We start from the raw sequence: 20,398 nt of genomic DNA, 5'->3' as shown, positions 1-20,398 counted from the left end.
AAATTAATTAATTAATTAATTAATAAAACAGTGATGGGGTAGTAGAATTTATCAGTTTCATGTAGGAATGTTTCATCTTGAGATGCTTACTAAAAATACATCTGTATGGATAATGTTTTGTTCTTCAATAAAATCAGGATTTAAAGGTTTTAATTATAGAAAAACTCAAATCATAAATACTGTATTCTGTATGATAATAACAATATGATGAGAAAGAATGCACAGAAGGTTTGCAATTACAGAAATCAGTAAATGAATTAAAACGTTGTATAGAATAAGGTGAGAGGCATTAAAATTAAGAAAGTAGCACCAAACATTTTGATGTCCCCTGAAACAACTGGAAAAATTTAAAAATATAAAAAGCTTTAATTTTTTGCTCTGGATGGAGGGTGTAGTGTATTATGTCTCTACCTGCAACTACGTATTTAAAAGGTAAATTAGATAAGAATTTTTTATTCTACAGAAAGAATGAATTTATGTGGGACAAAATACTTGTTAGGCTTTCCCTGGGAGAACAGAGCATCACATCTGAGAGATCAACATATACCAGGGCTGTAAAGGTGAGACGGTCACTGAAATACACAGAATGGATAGCTTCAGTGGAGTGTTTTTACTGACTGTTATTCTTGAACAGAGACATTCATAAGTGGCGTAAGGGTTCTTTTAGCGTTTTCAGCCAAAATACCACTGCTTCTCTCTTCAGCAAGTAACTTTATGCTGAATATAGAATCTAGTTGAAAGATTAAAATAGACAGCTTTTGCTCCTTGTCGGCTTCTCAAATAGAGGAATATGCAAAAAAGTTTCAGAAGTGTTTTGCAAAGAATTTTTTTGTTCTCAACGTCAACTGAAGAGATTTGCTGTGTGTCTAGACCATCTCTCTCTCATAAATTCTGCTACTTTGGGATCGTTAAATTATACTATGACTTAGGGAAGCATTTAAATTTTCAGAGCTGGCTTCAGTAGCAGTACTCATGTGCATAAAGTGCACTTAGAGAAGTCTTTGGAAGATAGTGGCTGTAGCCAGTTTTCTGTTCTGCTCCAGATCCAAGTAGGTGGTTGCTGCGCAGAGGCAGCAGAATGAAAGAGGGAAGGCACCATATAGCAACTTCAGAAAATTTGTTCTTAGACTCTGGTGTATTGATGTAATCTGTTGTTGTTGCAGTTATTTCAAGGACTCGGTAAAAGTACTTGTCACATATAAAATAAAAAACTAATTTCTTCACTAGTACTTATCCTGTTCTTTACAGGCCAAACACTGGGAGAAGAGTATATGACTTTGATTATCTTTCTAGCATAATCCACAATTTTTTACTATCTTAGCACTCTGCTAGTTGTAGCTCTGGGAAATGAAAGATGTTGTTGTATATACAGCACAAATACATGAGTAATTTGATCTTGGAGCCAGCTGATGTTGTCTTTCGTTTTAATTTTCATTATGCCTTTGGCTCTGTAGCTGCTCCAATTCTTTTATTAGATAGTAGTATGTAAAGAGGCAATAGAGGGTTAATTGCCGTTCAGGGAAAGTGTTTAAAAAACAACACCAGCTATACCTTGAAACAACAACACTTTTATAACATTTGTGCTTTTTGTCTTTAGAATTCATCCGTACTTCCAATTCAGGACTGCATGCATAGGTGCTGTAGAAATACCTTGGATAGTTAGAGCTTTTGTAGTCCATCATATTTTTGTTCTTACATTGTTTCTGATAAGTATTAAAGATTTGATAAATTTTTTTTCATGGTTAAAAAAAGGAACTCTAAAAAATAAAGCTAATTTCAGTGTCTGCCCCTGCAATTAATAATCGGACCCATTTGTCAATTCAGTATACAACCACTATGAAATGTAGTCTAAAAACTTAGTTGTTACCTGTTTTTAACCTAGCTGTTGCACTGCTGATCTATTTAAGAAAAACTTTGCTACTGGATGAGTATCACAAGAGCTGGAAAGCAGAGGCAGAGCAGTGTCACTCTCTGGAAAGAAGGGATACATAGTTTGTTGTTTGCTCTAGATTGTTTTGCATGACTTTTTAATCCCCATGTATGTGCTTTTCTGCTCCTTGTGACAATTTTAGTGCCCCACAGTAAAAGCTTGAAATGTAGTTGTTTTCAAAATGGGGCTTTATGAAAACATCAAAACAGTATTTTGATTTAAATGAAAAATAAATAGAAGAACAAAATACCGCTTAGTGTTGTTGGAAACTAACAGGGAACAGCCTAGTGCTATCATCTCAGAACAGAAATAGCTCTGAGCCTCTGCAAGAGAAGTGGACGAAAGCAGAATAACTTGGCAAAAAAGCAGAAGCTGTGATTTTTATAATAAGCAGTGATATTCTGAAGAATATGGCCCACCTTCTCATGTCAGTAGCCAGCCTTGTTTGCTCTGGCAGAGGTAGGGAACTAGCAAAATTTATCTTGATGCTATTCCTCTTAAGCATGTTTTCTCTTAATTACATATTGAATAGCATCTGGTATTTGAAGAATAATCGAATAGAAACACAGCAGGGAGAAGCGTGGCAATATTGATGCAAGCTGATAGTTTTTCTGTTTGTGGGGGTCTGGAGGCTCTCCCCTGGTCACTGAGCCATCCCTCTTCTTCCTCAGCCTGGCTTGAAACGCCCAAAACATCAATTTGGTAACAATAGTGTCAGGCCAAATTTAGCTCTCAATTTTGATTTTGTAATACCAGGTTTTCATAACTCCTAGAACACATGGAACTAAACTGTTTCAATCTTTCTCTCTTTTTTCCTTTAGTCACCAAGGGAAAAAATATTGAAAACAGTTTCCTGCGAGAGATTCAACAAAAGCATTGTAGTGCTCTGTTTGTGCGATGAAATCAAAGTGACTAGAAACTGTCTGGTCTGTTTTGTTTGAGACTGAGTGATCTATTATTTCAGTAGCACTAAGAAGTCATGGTGGTTTTTGAAAACGCCTCATGGTATATAGATTTTTCTTTGGTAATGAATTACCTTTAAAGAACTCTGCCTTCGTAACATCAGGCAATAGCATTTCTCGGCCACATGCGGATGCTGTAAGAGTAAACGTATTAGTTTATGAAATACTCAAATATGGCAATACTGCAGGCAGGTTTAATAACTTATCTAGGAGTTATATGTAAGCAAAATAGTCTTTTATAAACTATTAGTTTCTAAAATCAAAAGGATAGAAATCATCTTAGTCTAAATCTCTAGCTAGGCAGGGGAAGGAAATCAACTACAAAATAGACAACTATATTTTCTCATTGCCTTAAACAGCTCTTCAAGCACAGATTGTCTGAAATAGTTGCCATAATACGTTTTTACTTTTCAGGCCATAAAGCTTTAGGGAATCAGTTTTTTAATATCTACATATCTATCTTTCCTCCTGGGACTGAAGCTGGTTACCATAGCAAAATGGCAAGGAAGCTGATAAGCAAGTAGTACCGTTTGGCAAACAGGATATAAATTTATTTTATTAAGATAGAGAACTGCAAAAAAAAAAAAAAGATATTAGAAAGCTTTTTGCCTTTTTTTTTTGCTTTAATATATTTTAAAACATCTCTGAAGAAAATGACTGTGAGCAGATATTGAGCAAAATGCTTTTGCTCACATAACAAGTGTTGCTGCAAATAGTAGGAGCTTGAGTTTTAAATCTCTGCAGATCTTTCAACATTACACTGTAATTTCTCCCCTTATGTTTCACGGTGTTGCGAAGATGCCATACTGTGAATTAAATGAGCTTCTACTTAACAGAATAAATATGGATGTCTGTCCCCTGCTACTTAAAAAAATACATCGCAATATAGTTTTTATTCCTACTTGATGAAGCATGGTCATCTGAGTCTGTCTTGTAAATCAGTCTGCGAAGTCCCTTGGGTTTGTGTAAAATGACGTTAGTGAGTGCTGAAAAGTTAAATTGCTTTGTGTTCCACGAATGTTACCAATAATGTCAAGTCTGATGATGTTTTTTATACTCCCCTTTGACAATGTTGGTCTCGATGCATAATATGAATTGCATACCTCGAACTGTACAGCTTGGCTATTTAAGGCATCATCACGACAATGGGATCTACATGGGTGGGCCCCACTGGGGGGACTTTTTGTTAGCACCCACATATAGCCCAAAAGAAGCTTGTTTTCAGGACTGAGGTGCGCCTTCTTTCTGCTCTGTTAACTTCTGATGTGTTGCCTGCCATCTAAACCACAGGTTGTCTCCTGTTCTTGGTGCAAGAATTGAGTCACTATTTTGAGGAGTTTGTTTTGGGTTTGCGCTATTGACTGTAAGTGAAATGAAGTCTCAGATTCTTGGGATAAAAAATAAAACTGCATATTTCCTTAAAATCCTCTGTGCTTGCAGTTTTATCCATTTTAGAGATATATGATGTGTGCCTTATGCTGTTTTATATGCCCTGGCAAATTTTCCGCTTACCACACAACTGAATAGCTTGAATAGAGAGGATCTGGGAGTCTTGCTGTAATCTGGCCATCCAAAAGACGCTATTTAGTGTGAACCCCTTTGAGCCCATAGTAACGGTATTGAGCCCATAGTAACAGTATTGAACTCATAGAAGTGTTGTTCATGGGCCGTGAGTTGCAAACAGTGCAGCCATGGAGCAGGACTCAGAGTAACTCCTAGGAAAACTATTTCTGCTCTCTTTTTATGATGTTTCTGCATTGTAATAAGCACTAGTGGGGTTTTTTTTTAATACTATGGGGGGATTTTGCATCCTTAAAAATTATCATTGTCAGCAAAAAATACCATCAAATGCCCACTGGATGCAGCACTGGGTTAGGGTAACTGGGCAGGATCTGGGTGGAAGTTCGCTGGTATCTGATCAGATATGGGGAGAGAAGGAGGACCTTGGATCAGGCAGGATCCAGACAACCTTAGCAAGAGCTGAATGAGAATATAATTGTGAAGGGAATGTGTAAGTTTAGGATCAGGGCTTAGTTCACGTTGACAGGTATGACTTGCACCTTCGATAGCCCTATCCGTCTCTGTCCGAAGTGTGGATACTTCGGACAATCTATACGGGATGGGAATAGCTTCCTCCTTGGAAACTAGTTATCTGCAAATACATATAGCTGGCAGTGATGATAATTACCAATAGGTATCTATAAACTGCAGGTTATTGTATTGTAGTATGTATGATAGATAAGTGTGGGAATTCACTGCGGGGCCATAGCCCAAATTGCAGCACTTTGATGCAGGAGCTTGGAAAGTTGGAGTGTTGCCATCTACTGGCAGCCGTCCACAGAGAGGAGAAGTCCCTCAGCTGGGTGTAGCTTAAGGTATTGCTTATTCTGTGCTGAAAGATGAGGTTTTTCTGCCTAAATCCTGTTTCAAGGCAGAGTTGTTAATAAAATAATTGTTGTTGTCCTTAGTCCGTGGATGTAGTCAAAGAGTTAGAGTAATCCCAGTGGGGTTTCTTGGAGAGGTTGTTACTCTTGGAGATGTGGGTCCATGTTTGATGCAGGGGCGGCTCCTCTCTCCTGCACAGTGACCAAGTTGGACTGGGGAATCCTGAGCACCCCCTGTGAGCTCAGGGCTCGAGCCTTTCAGAGCCTGGCCTTGTATTTTCAGGGAATGGCCTGGTCTGGAAGCTACTTTTTTTTTTTTTCTGCAGTAAAAAACTAATAAAGTTGAAGGGTATATTTAGACTCATGAGGGAATAGATCAAAGATATGTGTTTTTCAGAATCTTGCAGGTCTGACAGTCTTTCCCCCAAGAAGAGAAGAGAGGTGTTTCAAATAAGTCTATCCTCAAAGGGAGATCCAGTACAGCTTGTGCAACTCTCAAAAAGTTATACTGTGACTGACCTCTGTCACGGGAAATATTTACATGATACCATCAGAAGCAGTTTTGAACATTTTTCATGAACCAAATACCACCAATGGGCATGGATATATTTTTTTCCTTATTATTAAAAAATGGTTTGGAAATAATAGATTGCAACGCTAGTTTTCAGCAAAAGTTATGTGACTGCTTCCTTACAAAACATAACCCACGTGGAAGCAGAAGAGCGATGTAGCTTTTCCTTTATGCTTGTCCAGTCCAAATATGCTTCAGACTTAACAACTCTTTCTGTAGTCATGTTCACAGAAATGTAAAAAATGTATTTTTTTAATCTAGTAACATAAAATTTTGAGTTGGAACTAGACTAAAAAAAATATTTCGTAAGCCATGTGGATACCAACATTTTGCCTTCAGTATTTTAAGCACTATTTCAAAATAATGGTTTGATGTATCTTTGATATGTTTTCAAGCCAGATATGTAGGTACACAAACATGGAAATATTTGTGCTCCTCTCTCAGATCTGTCTGCACAGCTGACTCTTAGCTGACAGAACAACGATGCACTTTTAGATAGATTTTTGTCGCAGTAGTTCCAAGATACTGGATTACCAAAAGCAAGATTACAGAATTACCAAGTGGAATTGTATTTTTTACCAGTGAAGTAATACACAGTGTTAAGAACATATATTTGAGGCTATATATGGAATTTTTATATTTTAAAGACTAGAGAGGTAAAATACACTGGAATTAAGAGCTTAAGGTTTAAGCGTGACTTAGATTAAGGAGTCGTGGAAGGGGGTTCTGGGTGGTGCTTTGTTACTGATGGCAGGTTTCCAAAGTGTAACCAAATATTTTTCTTTTTTTTTTCTTTTGTTGCAGCTGGTCTCCAACGTTCTCATCTTCTCCTGTACAAACATTGTAGGCGTGTGTACCCATTACCCAGCAGAGGTGTCCCAAAGACAGGCTTTCCAGGAGACCAGGGAATGCATACAAGCCAGGCTGCATTCTCAAAGGGAAAACCAGCAGCAGGTAAGAGCAACAGTGGGAAATAAAAAATGAAGTTGCTGAAGCAGAATTAGCATGCAAATTGTTCTTGTCGGATGGGATTTGCAGGCCTCTTGCTCCCTAACTAATCCAAGCAAACATAATGGTAGAGGGCAGGATTTTTAAAGGTTTGAAAGAGACCTCAGGGGAGGATTTCTTCCCCAATACCCTGAGGGACTTCCCTGCAGACATCAACACATCCTGTGGTCTATGCTCTGGGGATTAAAATTACGCAGTACGCAGAGACTCTACATAGGTTTTTTGCACCCATCATTGAAGCCACGTGTTGAATGCAGATGCAACACACAGGCTTCAGGTTGACTCTCTTTGTCAGGTCAAAGCGTGGTGTGTTTGTCAGCAAAGCCACTGCCAACAGGTAGCTGTAAGGCAGGTTCAGAAACTGCCTTTCCCAAAGGTTCCTACCTTTGGTACATAGCTGCTTGCGCATCTCTGTATACCTTATAGGCCTCGAGTGAATTGTATTTGTTCAAAAAATAAGATTCATCACCAACTTCAATGTTTTTTTGCTATAAAAAGACCTGTTGCTGCCAGCATGCAGCCTAGTTGTCAAGGGTACCAAACATATCCAGTCCCCTAATTCATTTGTGGGTTCTCTTGCAACGAATCTCATGTGTCCTCAGAATTAGATACAAAAGGCCTTGACAGATACAACAGACCTTGACCTAGGCAACTTGACTATTCCCTTGCTAACACATATCTCTGCCCTGCAGTACATCTCGTAGTGGTCTGTCCAGTGTCAAGAAACGGGGCTTCCACTCTTCCCTTGGGAGGTATCTCAGAGCTTGGTTGTGCGTTTGGGGAAGAGGTCAGGGGAATGAATCAACTGGAGTGTCTTTGCATCTCTGTGGCAACACAGCTTAATTTTCACTCATGTCTCAGCCCATCTGCATCTATGGATTTGTCTTTTGGCAGTGTTTCATAAGGTACTTCTGGCTGACATACTTGCTGTTTAAGCCTTACTGTAAAATAACGTGTACACATGCTTTATTTTGATAGTATATGTATGAAGAAAAGATTCACGCTCAACGCTCCCTCTTCCTTTGTAACAAATGTAGTCTCAGAAAGATGAAACAAGCAGCCGCTCCTCCTTCCACACCTTGAAATGGAGGAAAGGATTGAGCCAAGAGAGCACCCCCTTTCACTTACTGGTGACAGCTCTGTCCTCCCTGCTGAGAGACTGCCGTAGCAGCATGGCTCAAGTGGTTGTGCTGTTCTGGACTTAGGAGCTTCTGTGTCAGAAGTAGTTCACGAAAAAAGCCCTGACAGGTGCCCTAGCTTTATGCCTTTTTCTTCTCCCCTTCCCCAGAAAGTACCATACAGAAAAAAGCCAGGACATCAGAAAAACATTGGTCAAAGGCAGTCACTTAGAAGTGCACTCCAGTACTTCCAGCAGTAATTGTGGGTCCTGGAAGCTGGGCACTTCTAATAAGATTATTTTCTGCTACAGCCTGCGCTGACATTGATCTCCAGGTTCAGTTCGGATGCATCCCTATGCATAATGCATTGAGATAATCTTGAGGTGACAGCAGACACAAATAAGGGCAGCTCAACCCACGTCTGGGAGAGCCAGCCTCCAAACAGGGGTGGGGGGAAAGGCAGCTGCACAGCCCAACACACTTATCGTTGCTTCCCTGTTTCTGGAGATCTGATGGTGCTTCTGTGTGCCATTCTGTGTTCAAGGCAGGCAGATTATCTCTGGCAAAGGAATGTGTATCTTCCTTTATTAACTATCTACCAGCACCCAAAATTAGCAAGAAAGTAAATAATCCAGAATGTCCAATGGAGAAGAGAGACTTCTTGTGATTCCATTATTTGAGATAACCTACGGCAGAACCGTAACAGGAATCACTGTTGCTTGCCCAGAATACAATACTCTTGGATGAAAAAATAGGTGTTCTCCACAATCTGTACTGAGCAAATACTTAGGATTTGAGTAAGAGATGGGTTATCAGGACTGCACAGTTTTACTTCTAGCATTATTTGTCTTTTGTCTCTGAAGAGATGTTCTCTCCTCTTTTTCATCTCTGTATCACTTAACTTGTGGTGAAACATGTGTTATTAAACCTGAGGAGAAATGGATAGTTGTATGACATTAAATGTTTGTAGTGCTTTGAGGTCATCTTGGGAGAGTATGACGTAAATAGTTAAAATTCCTATGTAGTAGAGAGTCATCGTAGGGAAGTGTGTGCCCACATATACATATATCTATGTGTACATATGTAAACAAAGTAGATCTGTATTGTACTCTTTCATCTGTGCCTATTCTAGAGACTAGTGCTCCTCGGGATGCATTTGTTTAATGTATAATTCAGTGGAACTATACTTGCATCTTATTTTGAAGTGAGAATTATATATGAATTTGCTCTTTCTTTTTTTATCAGGTCAGACTGCTGCCTTGTTATACTTGTAAAACAGCAATCCCAGTCACCTCGCTGGTGCATAAGAAGTGATTTTACAGTGAGGGCTGCAGTACTTTCTAGTCATTATAGCAAAATGAAAATTGTACTCAAGTGGAGACTTTAATTTCTGTGCTCCGTTTGAAATAAAACATAGGGATTTTGTTGTTTGGAATGTCTTTTAACGGCTTGCGCTACACAAAGGCACTTGTTACAGCTTTCTCCTGTTAGCTTCGGAGGTTATTTTCAGTGATGGTGACACTCCCAACAAACAGAATAAAGATAATGCTTAACTTTGTAACATGGCTCAACTTCCTAATTAATTACTGCATGAAGGGATGTTGTGCTATACGCATTTGTTTCACTTGACAAGTCTATCTTATTCCTCAGTTGGTGATAGTTTAGAGTGGTGTTAGTTCACCTCCTGAAGATCTCAAGTGTCTTGAAAATATTGGTGATTTAATCTGGCAAGTGCCTATGGTGTCAGAAGAGTAGGGATGGGGTCTCTCAAGCAAAAGTTACCCAAAAATGTATGTGGAAATCTCTTGGAGTTCTAGTAAGAGAAACTCGGTTCCCTCAACGTGTCCGTGTTTTGCAAGCAAGTAAAAAAAGCATCCTTCCACATTTATGTGCCTACAGGGAATGTTCCAAACCTGTGGGTGCCCTGAATGCTCCAAGTTATTTAGAGGATGTGTAAAATCACATGTAAAATAGCAGCTTTCACACATTCGAGGATGCCTATTATAATATGCAAATGACAACAGCATATACACCAGTTACTCTGGAAAGCATACAAACGTGTTGTGCTTTTGCGCTCAAGGAGTCTGCTGATAGCTGGCAGAAGCCTGAGGACACGTGCATGATTCATGATCTTTTTTAAAAAACAATTTGGATATGTAACCGTTAGCACCTGCAGTATGCTAGTGAAGGTGAGAGTACTTTAACAAACAAGTATCTTGTCAGGACTGCTGCAGTTTTGAGCAGAGGAGATAGAAATCCCTCCAACACGTCCTTTTCTGTGTTATTACTACCTCTTCAGGGACGAGAGGCAAGAATCAATCTCTTTAAGGCACACATTGAAGGGGAAAAAAAAAAGGAAATACTGGTCAGTGCCGCAGACTATAAAATGTCTCGGTGTATGCTGAGCATGTTTGCAGTGAATTCATCTTCCTCTGGTTCCCCCAAAGTTCCTCTCCTTAGAGGAAGAAATAAATGGGAAACTTTCAGGTAAAACTAGGAATTAGAAACCAGGAATGTGTCTATAACTGCAGTATGGGCAAGAGGTTTGGTGACGTGAGTAATTAGTAGAGGATTGCTGACCCCTCTGAATCAGGACTGCATTTGAGCCCTACTGTTCCATGTGTTGTTGAGAATTAATGAGCTGTTAGATAAGGTTAGGGACCTTTGTTTATGCCACATTGTGGCTGTGTCATCAGGAAGGAAGGCCCTTTTTTTCCCTCTGCTCACTGTAGGGAAAGAAAAATAACGAAGACAAGAGCAGCACAATTTTTGGGATTCTTCAGCTATTCCAGAGCACTGCCATCAGGTTGGACTGCAGTGGGGCTGATGCCAGAGGAGATGTTCCCCACCTTCTTCAGCCGTAGCAAAAACTTCTTTTGAACTGCAAGGGGTGCGAGTGGGAATAAACTGAAGGTCTGGGCAGAATTTCTCAGGTGTGATGCCTGAAATACACAAATGCATCCCTGGGGCACATATTACCTGCAGATTTAAATTCTATAGCCTCTGCATGAAATTGCCACCAAATTTAGAATAATAACAAGCACAGGCTTTTGTGTGAGTTTTTAGGAAAATTAGCAGAAAGTCATCATTTTGTCATGTAACTAATTTTTGCCTAGCATGCAAAACTATATACGGAACAGCTTATGAAGTAATGTTATGAAAATCACACTAAAGCTATTATCAATAAATAAAAGTGCCAGGTGAGGGTGGAGAGCTGTGAATTGTTGATGACAGAGGTGGTTATCGAAAGTACTCTTGTAGGTGAGCGCGTGGGTTTGCAGGTTTTAATGCAGTTGGGCACTAATAGCGGTTTTAAGTGTAGAAGTATAATGCTGCATTGTATAGTTGGGCTAACTTTTCATGCAATTTTGTCGGGGCTTTCCTATTGACTTTTTGGCTGCTAAGAACAGGTTTGTGCCTGTTGGGGGAATGTGCTTAGATGATTAGATAGGAAAGGAAGGAATTTTAAATGGTGCCCGAGGGTATCAGTCCTCTGCTCTTATGTGAAGGAGGGCTTCATGGTGGTGTGGAGAGGCTATGTGGGAGGTCAGACAGTATCATTTATCGGAGTCCTTCCAAGAATGGTGCATGGGCACTTTTTGAGTTACACGGCTCCTTCATTTGCAAGAATTGGCAACCATGAATCACAAGCCCAGTGCAACTGGGGTGAAAAATCGTAATTTTTCTTCTAAAATCATTGAATTCTTACTGTGGGGTTGGGATAGAATTGCATATGACTTGTTGGGGGATCAGCTGCTGGGTTCATGGAGACTGTTTCCCTTGGTTGTACTCATCTCTCACCAAACTGATGACTCATTTCTCCCCACTAAGGAGCAAAGTGTGTTTGTTAACTGGGCAGCAGGTGTTTTAATTGGTTCATCTGTCTGACTCCACAGGAGCGTCTCCTGCTCTCTGTACTTCCTCGACATGTTGCCATGGAGATGAAAGCTGACATTAATGCCAAACAGGAAGATATGATGTTTCATAAGATCTACATCCAGAAGCATGACAATGTCAGGTAAGAACAGCAGCCTGTCTCCCAGCTGCTGGGTGGAGGACCCTCCCAGTGCTTGGCACTTAACACCCAGGGACAAAGATGATAGCAACACATAATTCACAATAAGTGTAAAGATGCTAAAGTGTCACCAGTTGACTTTTGAAAGTTTGTTTACGGGACAGGAGGAGGATTACCACATTACTGCAACATCTTCCTTTGAGAGGCAACTTTAACTGATCTCTTTCCTTAGATATTTTTTTTTTCTTCCTTTCCTAGAGTGCGTCTTGGTGGTTTTGAGAAGGTGGTATACTTGGGTTTGGCTATTTTTTGGACAGTTACAGTCGCCCTTCTGATAAGCCATGATGGGATGCAAGTTAAAGATTGGCAATGTTTTCCATGGGGTGAATGGCGGAGCCCAGCTGAGGTTAAGATCGCCTGGAGTAGTCTCTGCCACTTTGGAATTACAAGCAGGGGATCCATTAGTGACAGGCCTTGGAACCTGCTTAGTCACCCAGCGACATGTTGCTCCTTGGTCTACCTGGATGAGCAGAAGAAATTGATATCCAATCTCTGGCAAGTCATGCAAAATCAAACCCAGTCTGTGTTGCTGGGATAGTCCAGCCCTATGAGCTTCTGAACACCAACAGGTTCCTACTGTCCACTTCCCAGGGAAGAGGCGATAAAGTAGTACTTTAGTTGCTTGATATCTTTATGGCCTGCAGCTACAAAATTTAGTTTAACTTAATCTTGATGCATTTTACCTCTGCTGTTGTATGGGACCTCTTTGAGGATCGCTTATGTCTCTGCTAAGCCAGGTCCTGGAAATGTGTAACGGCTCTCTCAGTCTATAAATACGTCTACTGAGACACAGGGACTAGGGACAGGGAGCTCCCTTCTTCCCCTCTACATCTTCCCTTCCAACAAGGGGTTTTCCTCTAAACTGCTTGCGTAGCTTTAAGTATGTTGGTGAATTACGTTTTCTGATACTTGGTGCTCAACAAATAAAAGTGGATTTCCTACATCTCTAATATACTGCACCCTGCATAATCTCCAAGAGATGATGCAGTGAAATCCACATGACATTCTGAAGCATTTGAAGGCATTTCCTTAGCATTGAGGATAGCAGGGGGAGGTAATATGCAAGCAGAAAACTGGGAGCAGGTTGCTCACTGTTGAATGTAGTGCCTGATATAAAACTCACTGAAATCAGGGCAAGTCTGTGTGCTGGCACGGATAGACTTCAGTTCAACCCTTTGTAATTTTGGTTGTGACTCAGTAAACAGATAAAGATCCACTAGCAATACCGAAGACAAAAACATTATCAGATATCAAAGACAATAATCGTTCAGTGATGAAAAATAAAGAATATACATATGGTGATGAAGGTGAGGGGAAGAGGCCATCCAGAATGTCCTCAGCAAAGTATGTGCTACAGTAGATTAGATTAGGTTTTGTGTCTTTACATTTATTTTTTCCTTAATGGCACTGAGCTTGTTCAAGAAGGTGCATATATTTCTTGTGATAGATGCCATTTGTGAATTTTCTTAATAGAGAAATTGCTTTTTTCCAGTACTCAAAGGTCAGCTTGACATTCAAACTCAATGCAATTCGTTAGACATGACATGAGACTAGTCAGTACAGTATTACAGTCTGCCACATCAATTTCCATATGTCATTATTTGCAGGTTTGAAAGTTTTTCGGTACAGTCTATTCTTAGTAAAAGTGATTATCTCTTTAGAATGATACTTATTTGAAATTTTAACTATATCACTAAATAAACAAAACCTAAATAAACAATAATAAACTGACTTTACAAATTAATGGCTTTGAAGGGAGAGGGGAATCTGATGGAATTATTATGATTGGAAAAAATAGCCTGAACATAGTGGCTGGTATGGAGACATGGAGACCTCAAAAGATACAACAAAAAATGACGCATGATCCAGAGTATAGAAAGAGATAACGGTTTTTTCAGTTACGGCTGTGAAGTAACATAAAAGGTGAAACGTATACATAAATAGGTATGTGCACCAACCAGTTCCTTGGACTGTCCTGACGGGTTGCTAACAGGAAGCTTGCAAACACTTAATTTTCACATCTTGCATATCTATTGAATAATAGGAACATTTCCATAATAGATTATCTTTTGCAGCCTAAAAGTAATTTTAACTTTGTTAATCGTGGCAATGAGCGTTTAGGAATGAGGCCCTTGCAGGTGCTGACTGTCACCGGTGCAAAGGGAGGCTGAGGTCTCAAAAGAACTTAAATGCTATCTTCCTCAAAGTATGGACTTTGTTGTCTGTGCCTATGAGGTCCTAAACCAAAGTCCACTAGATCATGGAAAAGGCTGGAAAAGGGAGATAAGAAATAGGAATAAAATAGCACATGTGCTGAGAGCAAATAGAAAGTAACTTAGGAACAGCTCATCTTCGTGTACTTTAGGGAAATGAATAACTAAGTATGAATATTGAAAAAAGGAAACATGATTTGGAACAAATGACTCATTTCACACCAGGAGTTCAGCATGGAGCCTTTGCTCTTGCCTGGGTGCACTGAAACCACGTCTAGTGGGAACGACTGTGGATGATTTTGAAGCATTTACGTGCACACAGAAACACACTGGTGGGGGGCGGGTAATGTCTCAATGATGTGGATCAATGAACTGGCTGAATAAAAGCAAGCATGCTCTTTGCTTTTCATGGGGAAATGCTCAAGGGGAGGCTTTTGAGAGGAGAACGCTCCAAGCAATTTTGTTTTGTTTTTGTCACTATTCAAAAATGTCGTAAGCTCTAAGTTTTTATGAGCTAAAGGTTATTGTGTCAAGGCAATTGAGAAGTATGTGAAGTCGGTGCAAGGGTGCTGTGCCCAGCCATTGAATCTGGCTTCCTGTTGATGATTTATGAGCAGGAGCATTTCCTCTGCAGTTCATAGAAGTGGGAAGGTCTGTGTGTCTGCACAGAGGTGCGGGTTTCCCTCCTCCATCAGCTGCATCCAGCGAGTCTCTTTTCCCTCCCTCCTGCGTTAGTTAAAAAGGGAGATTATAAATGGAAGTATAATGGATGGGAATTTTCATTAGCTATTGATTTAAACGTTTGATTGCCATCGTGATGCCTGGAGCCTGAGATCTTAACTTTTACTGGATCTTCAGGGTGAGGTTGCTCACCGATTTCACAGTCAATGTGGAAATAATGAGCCTCACTGATGCTGGAGATTTCAATCCAGCCAGGTTTAACTTTGGCCTTTTGAACCGGGGAGGCGTAGGAGCACAGCCTCCTGTGCTTAGCCTGGTTTGACATTTTCTGTGGGAGAAGTGGTTTACTAAATTCTGTTCCAGACAAGATTAAACATTTTAATTTTCAGGGATGATTGGGTCTGGGCTTTTGGGACCACCTCTAATTTTAATTAAAAAACAAACCCAAACTACTCCACCAGCAGAAAATGTTATTCTAAAATTATGTGAAATTACTGGGAGGTGGGGGTGTGTGTTCTGTTTTAAATTGAGGAGTCTTTAAATGACCAGTTCTTCTGTGATATGCTTAGTTTTAGATACTAGATTACGTGCTTCTTTTTTTTCTTTTTAAAAAGGTTACACACTTTTTTTTCTTAAGAAAAAAGAAGTCAATTTAAAACCTATGAAGAAAAGACAACTTCCTCAGGTGCCAGTAGTAGGTCTGTAAAACACAGCTGCGATCCTTTAATAAGGGGCAGTTCTGCCGTGGGATTTCTTACTGTGTTACACTTTTCTTAGAGGGTGGGCTGTCTCGCTATTCAGGGAAAGATGATGTTTTTATGCAAAATACAGTGATCTTTCTGACCCGAATGGGTAAAAGCAAATCTTTTTAAAGCCTTATCAGGCCTTCCTGTGAATGAGTTCATAATCTCCTGCTTATTGTTATGGAAAGTAAAGTTCAGAGTCTAATTTATCCACAGTGAAAATATAATTTCCTGTCATTTTTTGGCAGCAAAATTTGCTTCAGGATTATGTTCTTCTGAAAAATTTAGGGTGATGACGAAACTAAGATGAAGAGGTTTGGGGTTAATACACTGTGTTTTGATGCAAATGAACAGAACCTTTTAACAGAGAACAAAACTGGTTCCCATCCTGATTTATTGAATGAGAATTAAATTCGACAAATCCAGAATCTCAGAGTGTGATTTGACCTTTCCCACATATGTGTGTGTTAAATATAAAGTCTATTGTCAAATGCAATCAGGAAAGGAGTTCCCAAGACTATGCAAGTAATTTTGGGTAAACAACAAGGTGAATTATGTAACTAAATTGGTTCACATTATCATGAATGAGATTATGTCTGATAGACAAACCCTAAAATACGCATAGATAATATTGTTTATCTATCATGCTTCCCAGGCAGAATTTTAAATGTTTTACATTACTATTGCTATTTATAGTATCTCACAGCACTGATAAAGGCTTTAATGTTATCTAGGTTTGGCCAAATATAGTAATCTCTGTGCTATAAAAGGAGGTTTGAAGTCCTCTGTGAAGGGATAAAGGTTGGCTTTGTCATTGAAATTCCTTTGATGGACTGTTTGAGAAGCTTATTTTAGGGCTGGCATCCAAGCACGGTGAAAGTGACGGTTTCCTCTCTTCTCCCCTTCGCATGATTCCTATGAATCATTTACTCAACAACATTAACCTGATCTCAGAGTTTTTCAAACATCTTGACAACTTGAACTAAACCATTTGCAGAAATGAAACAGTCCATTTGCTTTGAGCTTTGTAAATGAAAAACATTTTTAACTAGTTTTCTGATTTAATTATGTTCTAACATCAAAAATTTTCCCCTTAAAAATGACCAAATAGTTGCACTTGTGAGTGCCAAGTATCAGGATATTCAGACCAACCGTGGTAACTTAACCTCTTCACCATATACGCATTGTGACGCTTAATTAGTTACTTATGAAGTGTGTTAAATTCTTAGATTGCAAGGTGCTATGTAATTGTGTGCTGTGACATTTGTGAAAATTTCAACTAAGCAAACATCTTTTTCCTCCGTCTTTCCATTGTCCTCTCACTCGGGACACCTAGTCTTGTGTTTCTTGGTGTTAAAGGGCTTATCAATAGTAGTTCAAAGCTGAGCTCTGATCGCAGCTAGTAGGAGGGTTCCCAGGATATAGCTGTAACGGGATGTATTAATGCGGGGGCTTGCCAAAGCAATGCGCTGCTTAGTGGTATATTCTCGTTGGTGAGTATAGGCACGAGGCTGTTTTTTCTGGCTTGCTAACAGTGCCTTTTGAAATGCTAAATGGGTTTCTAATGACCCCAAACCCAGGTCAGACAGTGGGGTTGCCTCTGGAAGTAGTTACGCCAGTGGGCTGGTTTTGTTTAGGAGCTCGCACGATCCTCTTTTCATGCTTTTCCATGAGAGGTTAGCGAAGCTAAGCAGAAACCAGATTAATTTTAACATCTTTAATAAATAAAACTACAATATGGCGTGTATAAATTTCTGACAGTTCTTCCATGGCTATTTTCAAAGATTCCCCAAATCTCTCATCTATGACAAAGTTTATGTAGCTTTAATTTCTGTGGAAGGCCTCATTGCCAGGAAAGAGCAGGAGCAGTAACTTTTTTAATATTTACTGTATAATCCGTCTCTTCCTTGTCTTCTCCCCTTTTGTGGCGGCAGGCAGAATGAAAATTGGTTTATGTTTGAAGATGAGGAAGAGCAGCATGAAGCAGGAGAAAGTGCAAGAGCAGGTTTTATCCGTGTCTTTTTTCCTGGTACTGCTCTCCCTGCCAGTCCATGAGCTTCAATCGCCTCCCAAAATGTGTTCATGGGTCGATTGGTTGTTTCTCAGCATCAAGTCTTGGCAAGTTCTCTACCTCCTTTTCTTCGTTCGAGGCATATTCCCACAAGCAGTAGAAAGTTATTTTTGCAGGTGTGGGGGGCAACTGTGTGGGTTTCATGTGGGTTCAGAGGCCCCTTGCATTTAATTGCTGTAACTTCTGATTGAGCCTGTAGGCTGAGAAAAGTGAGTAGGAGGGAAACGATCAATTTTCCCACGCCTTTCCCCGAATGACAGCAGTGCATTTTACCTGCACGGGAACTCTTCTGTTTCCCTGTCATGAGCCAGCTCCTGGGAACTTCACCTGTGTCTGCCTGGAGTGAATCTTGGCTTTTTAATTTTCCAGAAAAATTAATGATTTTTTTTTTTTTTTTAAAGTTAGCAATAATTTTTAGGAAGTGTGGAAGTAGGTTTCCCCCATGGGTGAAGGTGAATTACTCTGCTGATACTACCGCTAATCGCTTGACTCTTCCTAGCCTATTTGTTGTTTTTGAGAGGAAAAATCAGTGTCTTTTGGAGAAAGGCGTTCAAGCTAAAATCCATGTGTAAAGAAATTTGCTTATTTTGCAGATATTGTTACACCTGAACTTGACATCAAAGCTGTGTAATAAGGCTGGCCGTTAGTATTAAAGGGGGTGTTTCAAGCCAGGATCACTCCTTCTTTTCAATACGTGTGTGTCGATGGTTCAGTGTTGAAAACTTTTCAGCCAAAGAATAGAGCAGGTTTGTATATTTTATCAAATCTACCTCTTTGTGCATGTGCACAGCACCCTTTAAGAAAAACAAATACATACTAACCTGTTTAACTATTCATCTGACTGTCTGTAGATCTTTCTTTTTGAACTGGGAATACATTGTGATCTTGGTCCCTACTGGGAACTCCCTGCGTCTTCAGGAGCACAAGAGAGCCTTGTACCCTCTGAAGAACAAAACACATAAATAACTGGCTGCAAGGCACCCCGCTGGATGCATTACTTAAACACGTGTGCTGTAATAAAGATAACATCCCAAAAGTGCAGCGTGCCAGGTGACTGCAGATATGCAGCCACCAGCAAGCTATCAGCAATTAGGAAGGGCCTGTGATGTATAATTCACACCCTGCTATTCTGAGTTTACACAAGGGTCTGTGAAGTTCACAGGGTGATGGATTGAAGAGTGTTAGATGTTTTAATGATGAAATACTGTGAATAGTAATTTGAAGAGAATAATGAAGGTGCCTGCAGAAGTTTACAGAGCAGCATTTTAACTCATCAAGGTTATTTGGATTCTCTTTTTTCTTCAGTAGTACTAAAACTAAATTAAATTTTTTAAAAGTGTAGGTCTGACTGCTGACTGGCCTGGTAGTAAAAACAAAGGTATCGAACTTATAGTAAAAAAATGCATTAAATTATGTTTATTAAACTAATTCACAGCAAGTCTTCCCTATTCTGGAGTAACCTTGACGAGGAAAATAGAGTCTTCTCTGACGAAAACTTTACATGCTTGTACAGACTTTCTTTCCTCTTGTAAAGACTTGGTTAATTTTCAGTTAACAAACTACTTTGTCTTGTAGTTAACATTCAAAGTGGTTTTAAGAACACTGAGTTTATATAATGTCTGAAGAGGTTCTTGTTAAAATCATCCTACCTTTTTGCTTCCTCCTTAGACTAGAATGACTGAAAAGCAAAAATCAGTTGAACTTTTTTATTCTGTAACTCACTGAACTTTGCAAAACTATTTAAAGCCCCTTACAGAAGCTGTAAAACAGAGGCATAGTTTTGGATGGAGATGGTTTAACTTCTCTTGTCCTCTACTATATTTATATCCCTCAACAATTGTTGCTAATTTATGCATCTGTTCTTACTGGTTTATATATAATTTTGACACTGGATAAATGATGAAGAAGAGACAAAAGCTGAAACCAATTAGGGGAGAAGGGCTCTCAAGTGGTCTGGTATCCTGTGACTCAAGTTAGTGCATTGCTAACTTGAGCCTTTGTCCTCCAGTAACTGAAAGTCATAGTATATTTTTTAAACTTCATCTTTTTTATTAATTTTGCTTGATACTAAGTGATTAAAAAGTTAGGGAGAGGCTGGTACTGACCATGCAGACTGCATGATCCCATAAGTGGTGTTTCTATAAGAAACCAGGCTCAGAACAGGTCACTTCAGAAAAAAGGGCTAAGAGAAAAGAGAAGCAACAGATGACTGCACAAAACAGCAAAGGAGGCAAAAGACCAAAGAGATTAAATTAATTTCAGCGCAAACACACACAGGATTGTGTGTAGCAGGACACTGGCCTTGAGGACTGATAGAGGTGCTCTTTTTAGAAAATTGAGATTTTTCTGTGTCCGTTTATGTTTCTGTTACAAAGCCCTAGAAAGATGCACACAGTTTTAAATGGTGGGGATAAAGATTTGTAAGACTCTGTGGGTTCTGAGGACTCGGAAACTTGTAAATAGCTTTCAGAAATTGGAAAGAAGTGTATGTGTGATATGCTCTCAAAGGCACTGAGAAATTCTAAAAATGTTCTTGACCAATAACCATGTCCCTGTTTGAGACAAACTGCTAAATGAACCCCTTAAATATATAGGAGGATCATCAGGGTTTGAAATTAGCTCCCTCAGCTCCAGTTCTACAG

General features: G+C 39.5%; 1 protein-coding gene across 1 annotated transcript in view; it reads left to right on the top strand.

Moving 5' to 3' along the window:
- Window positions 1-20,398, top strand: part of ADCY5 (adenylate cyclase 5) — a 222,023-nt gene that overhangs the window by 123,663 nt on the left and 77,962 nt on the right. Inside the window, exons 2-3 of the mRNA XM_074593831.1 lie at window positions 6,652-6,801; window positions 11,870-11,991. Of these exons, the coding sequence (XP_074449932.1) occupies window positions 6,652-6,801; window positions 11,870-11,991 (272 nt within the window). The remainder of the gene's footprint in view (window positions 1-6,651; window positions 6,802-11,869; window positions 11,992-20,398) is intronic.

The sequence above is a fragment of the Larus michahellis genome, chromosome 7, assembly GCF_964199755.1.
Source record: "Larus michahellis chromosome 7, bLarMic1.1, whole genome shotgun sequence".
Classification (NCBI taxonomy): Eukaryota; Metazoa; Chordata; class Aves; order Charadriiformes; family Laridae; genus Larus; species Larus michahellis.
The sequence above is the reverse complement of the archived record's forward strand: the minus strand, read 5'-3'. Positions and strand labels throughout refer to the sequence as shown.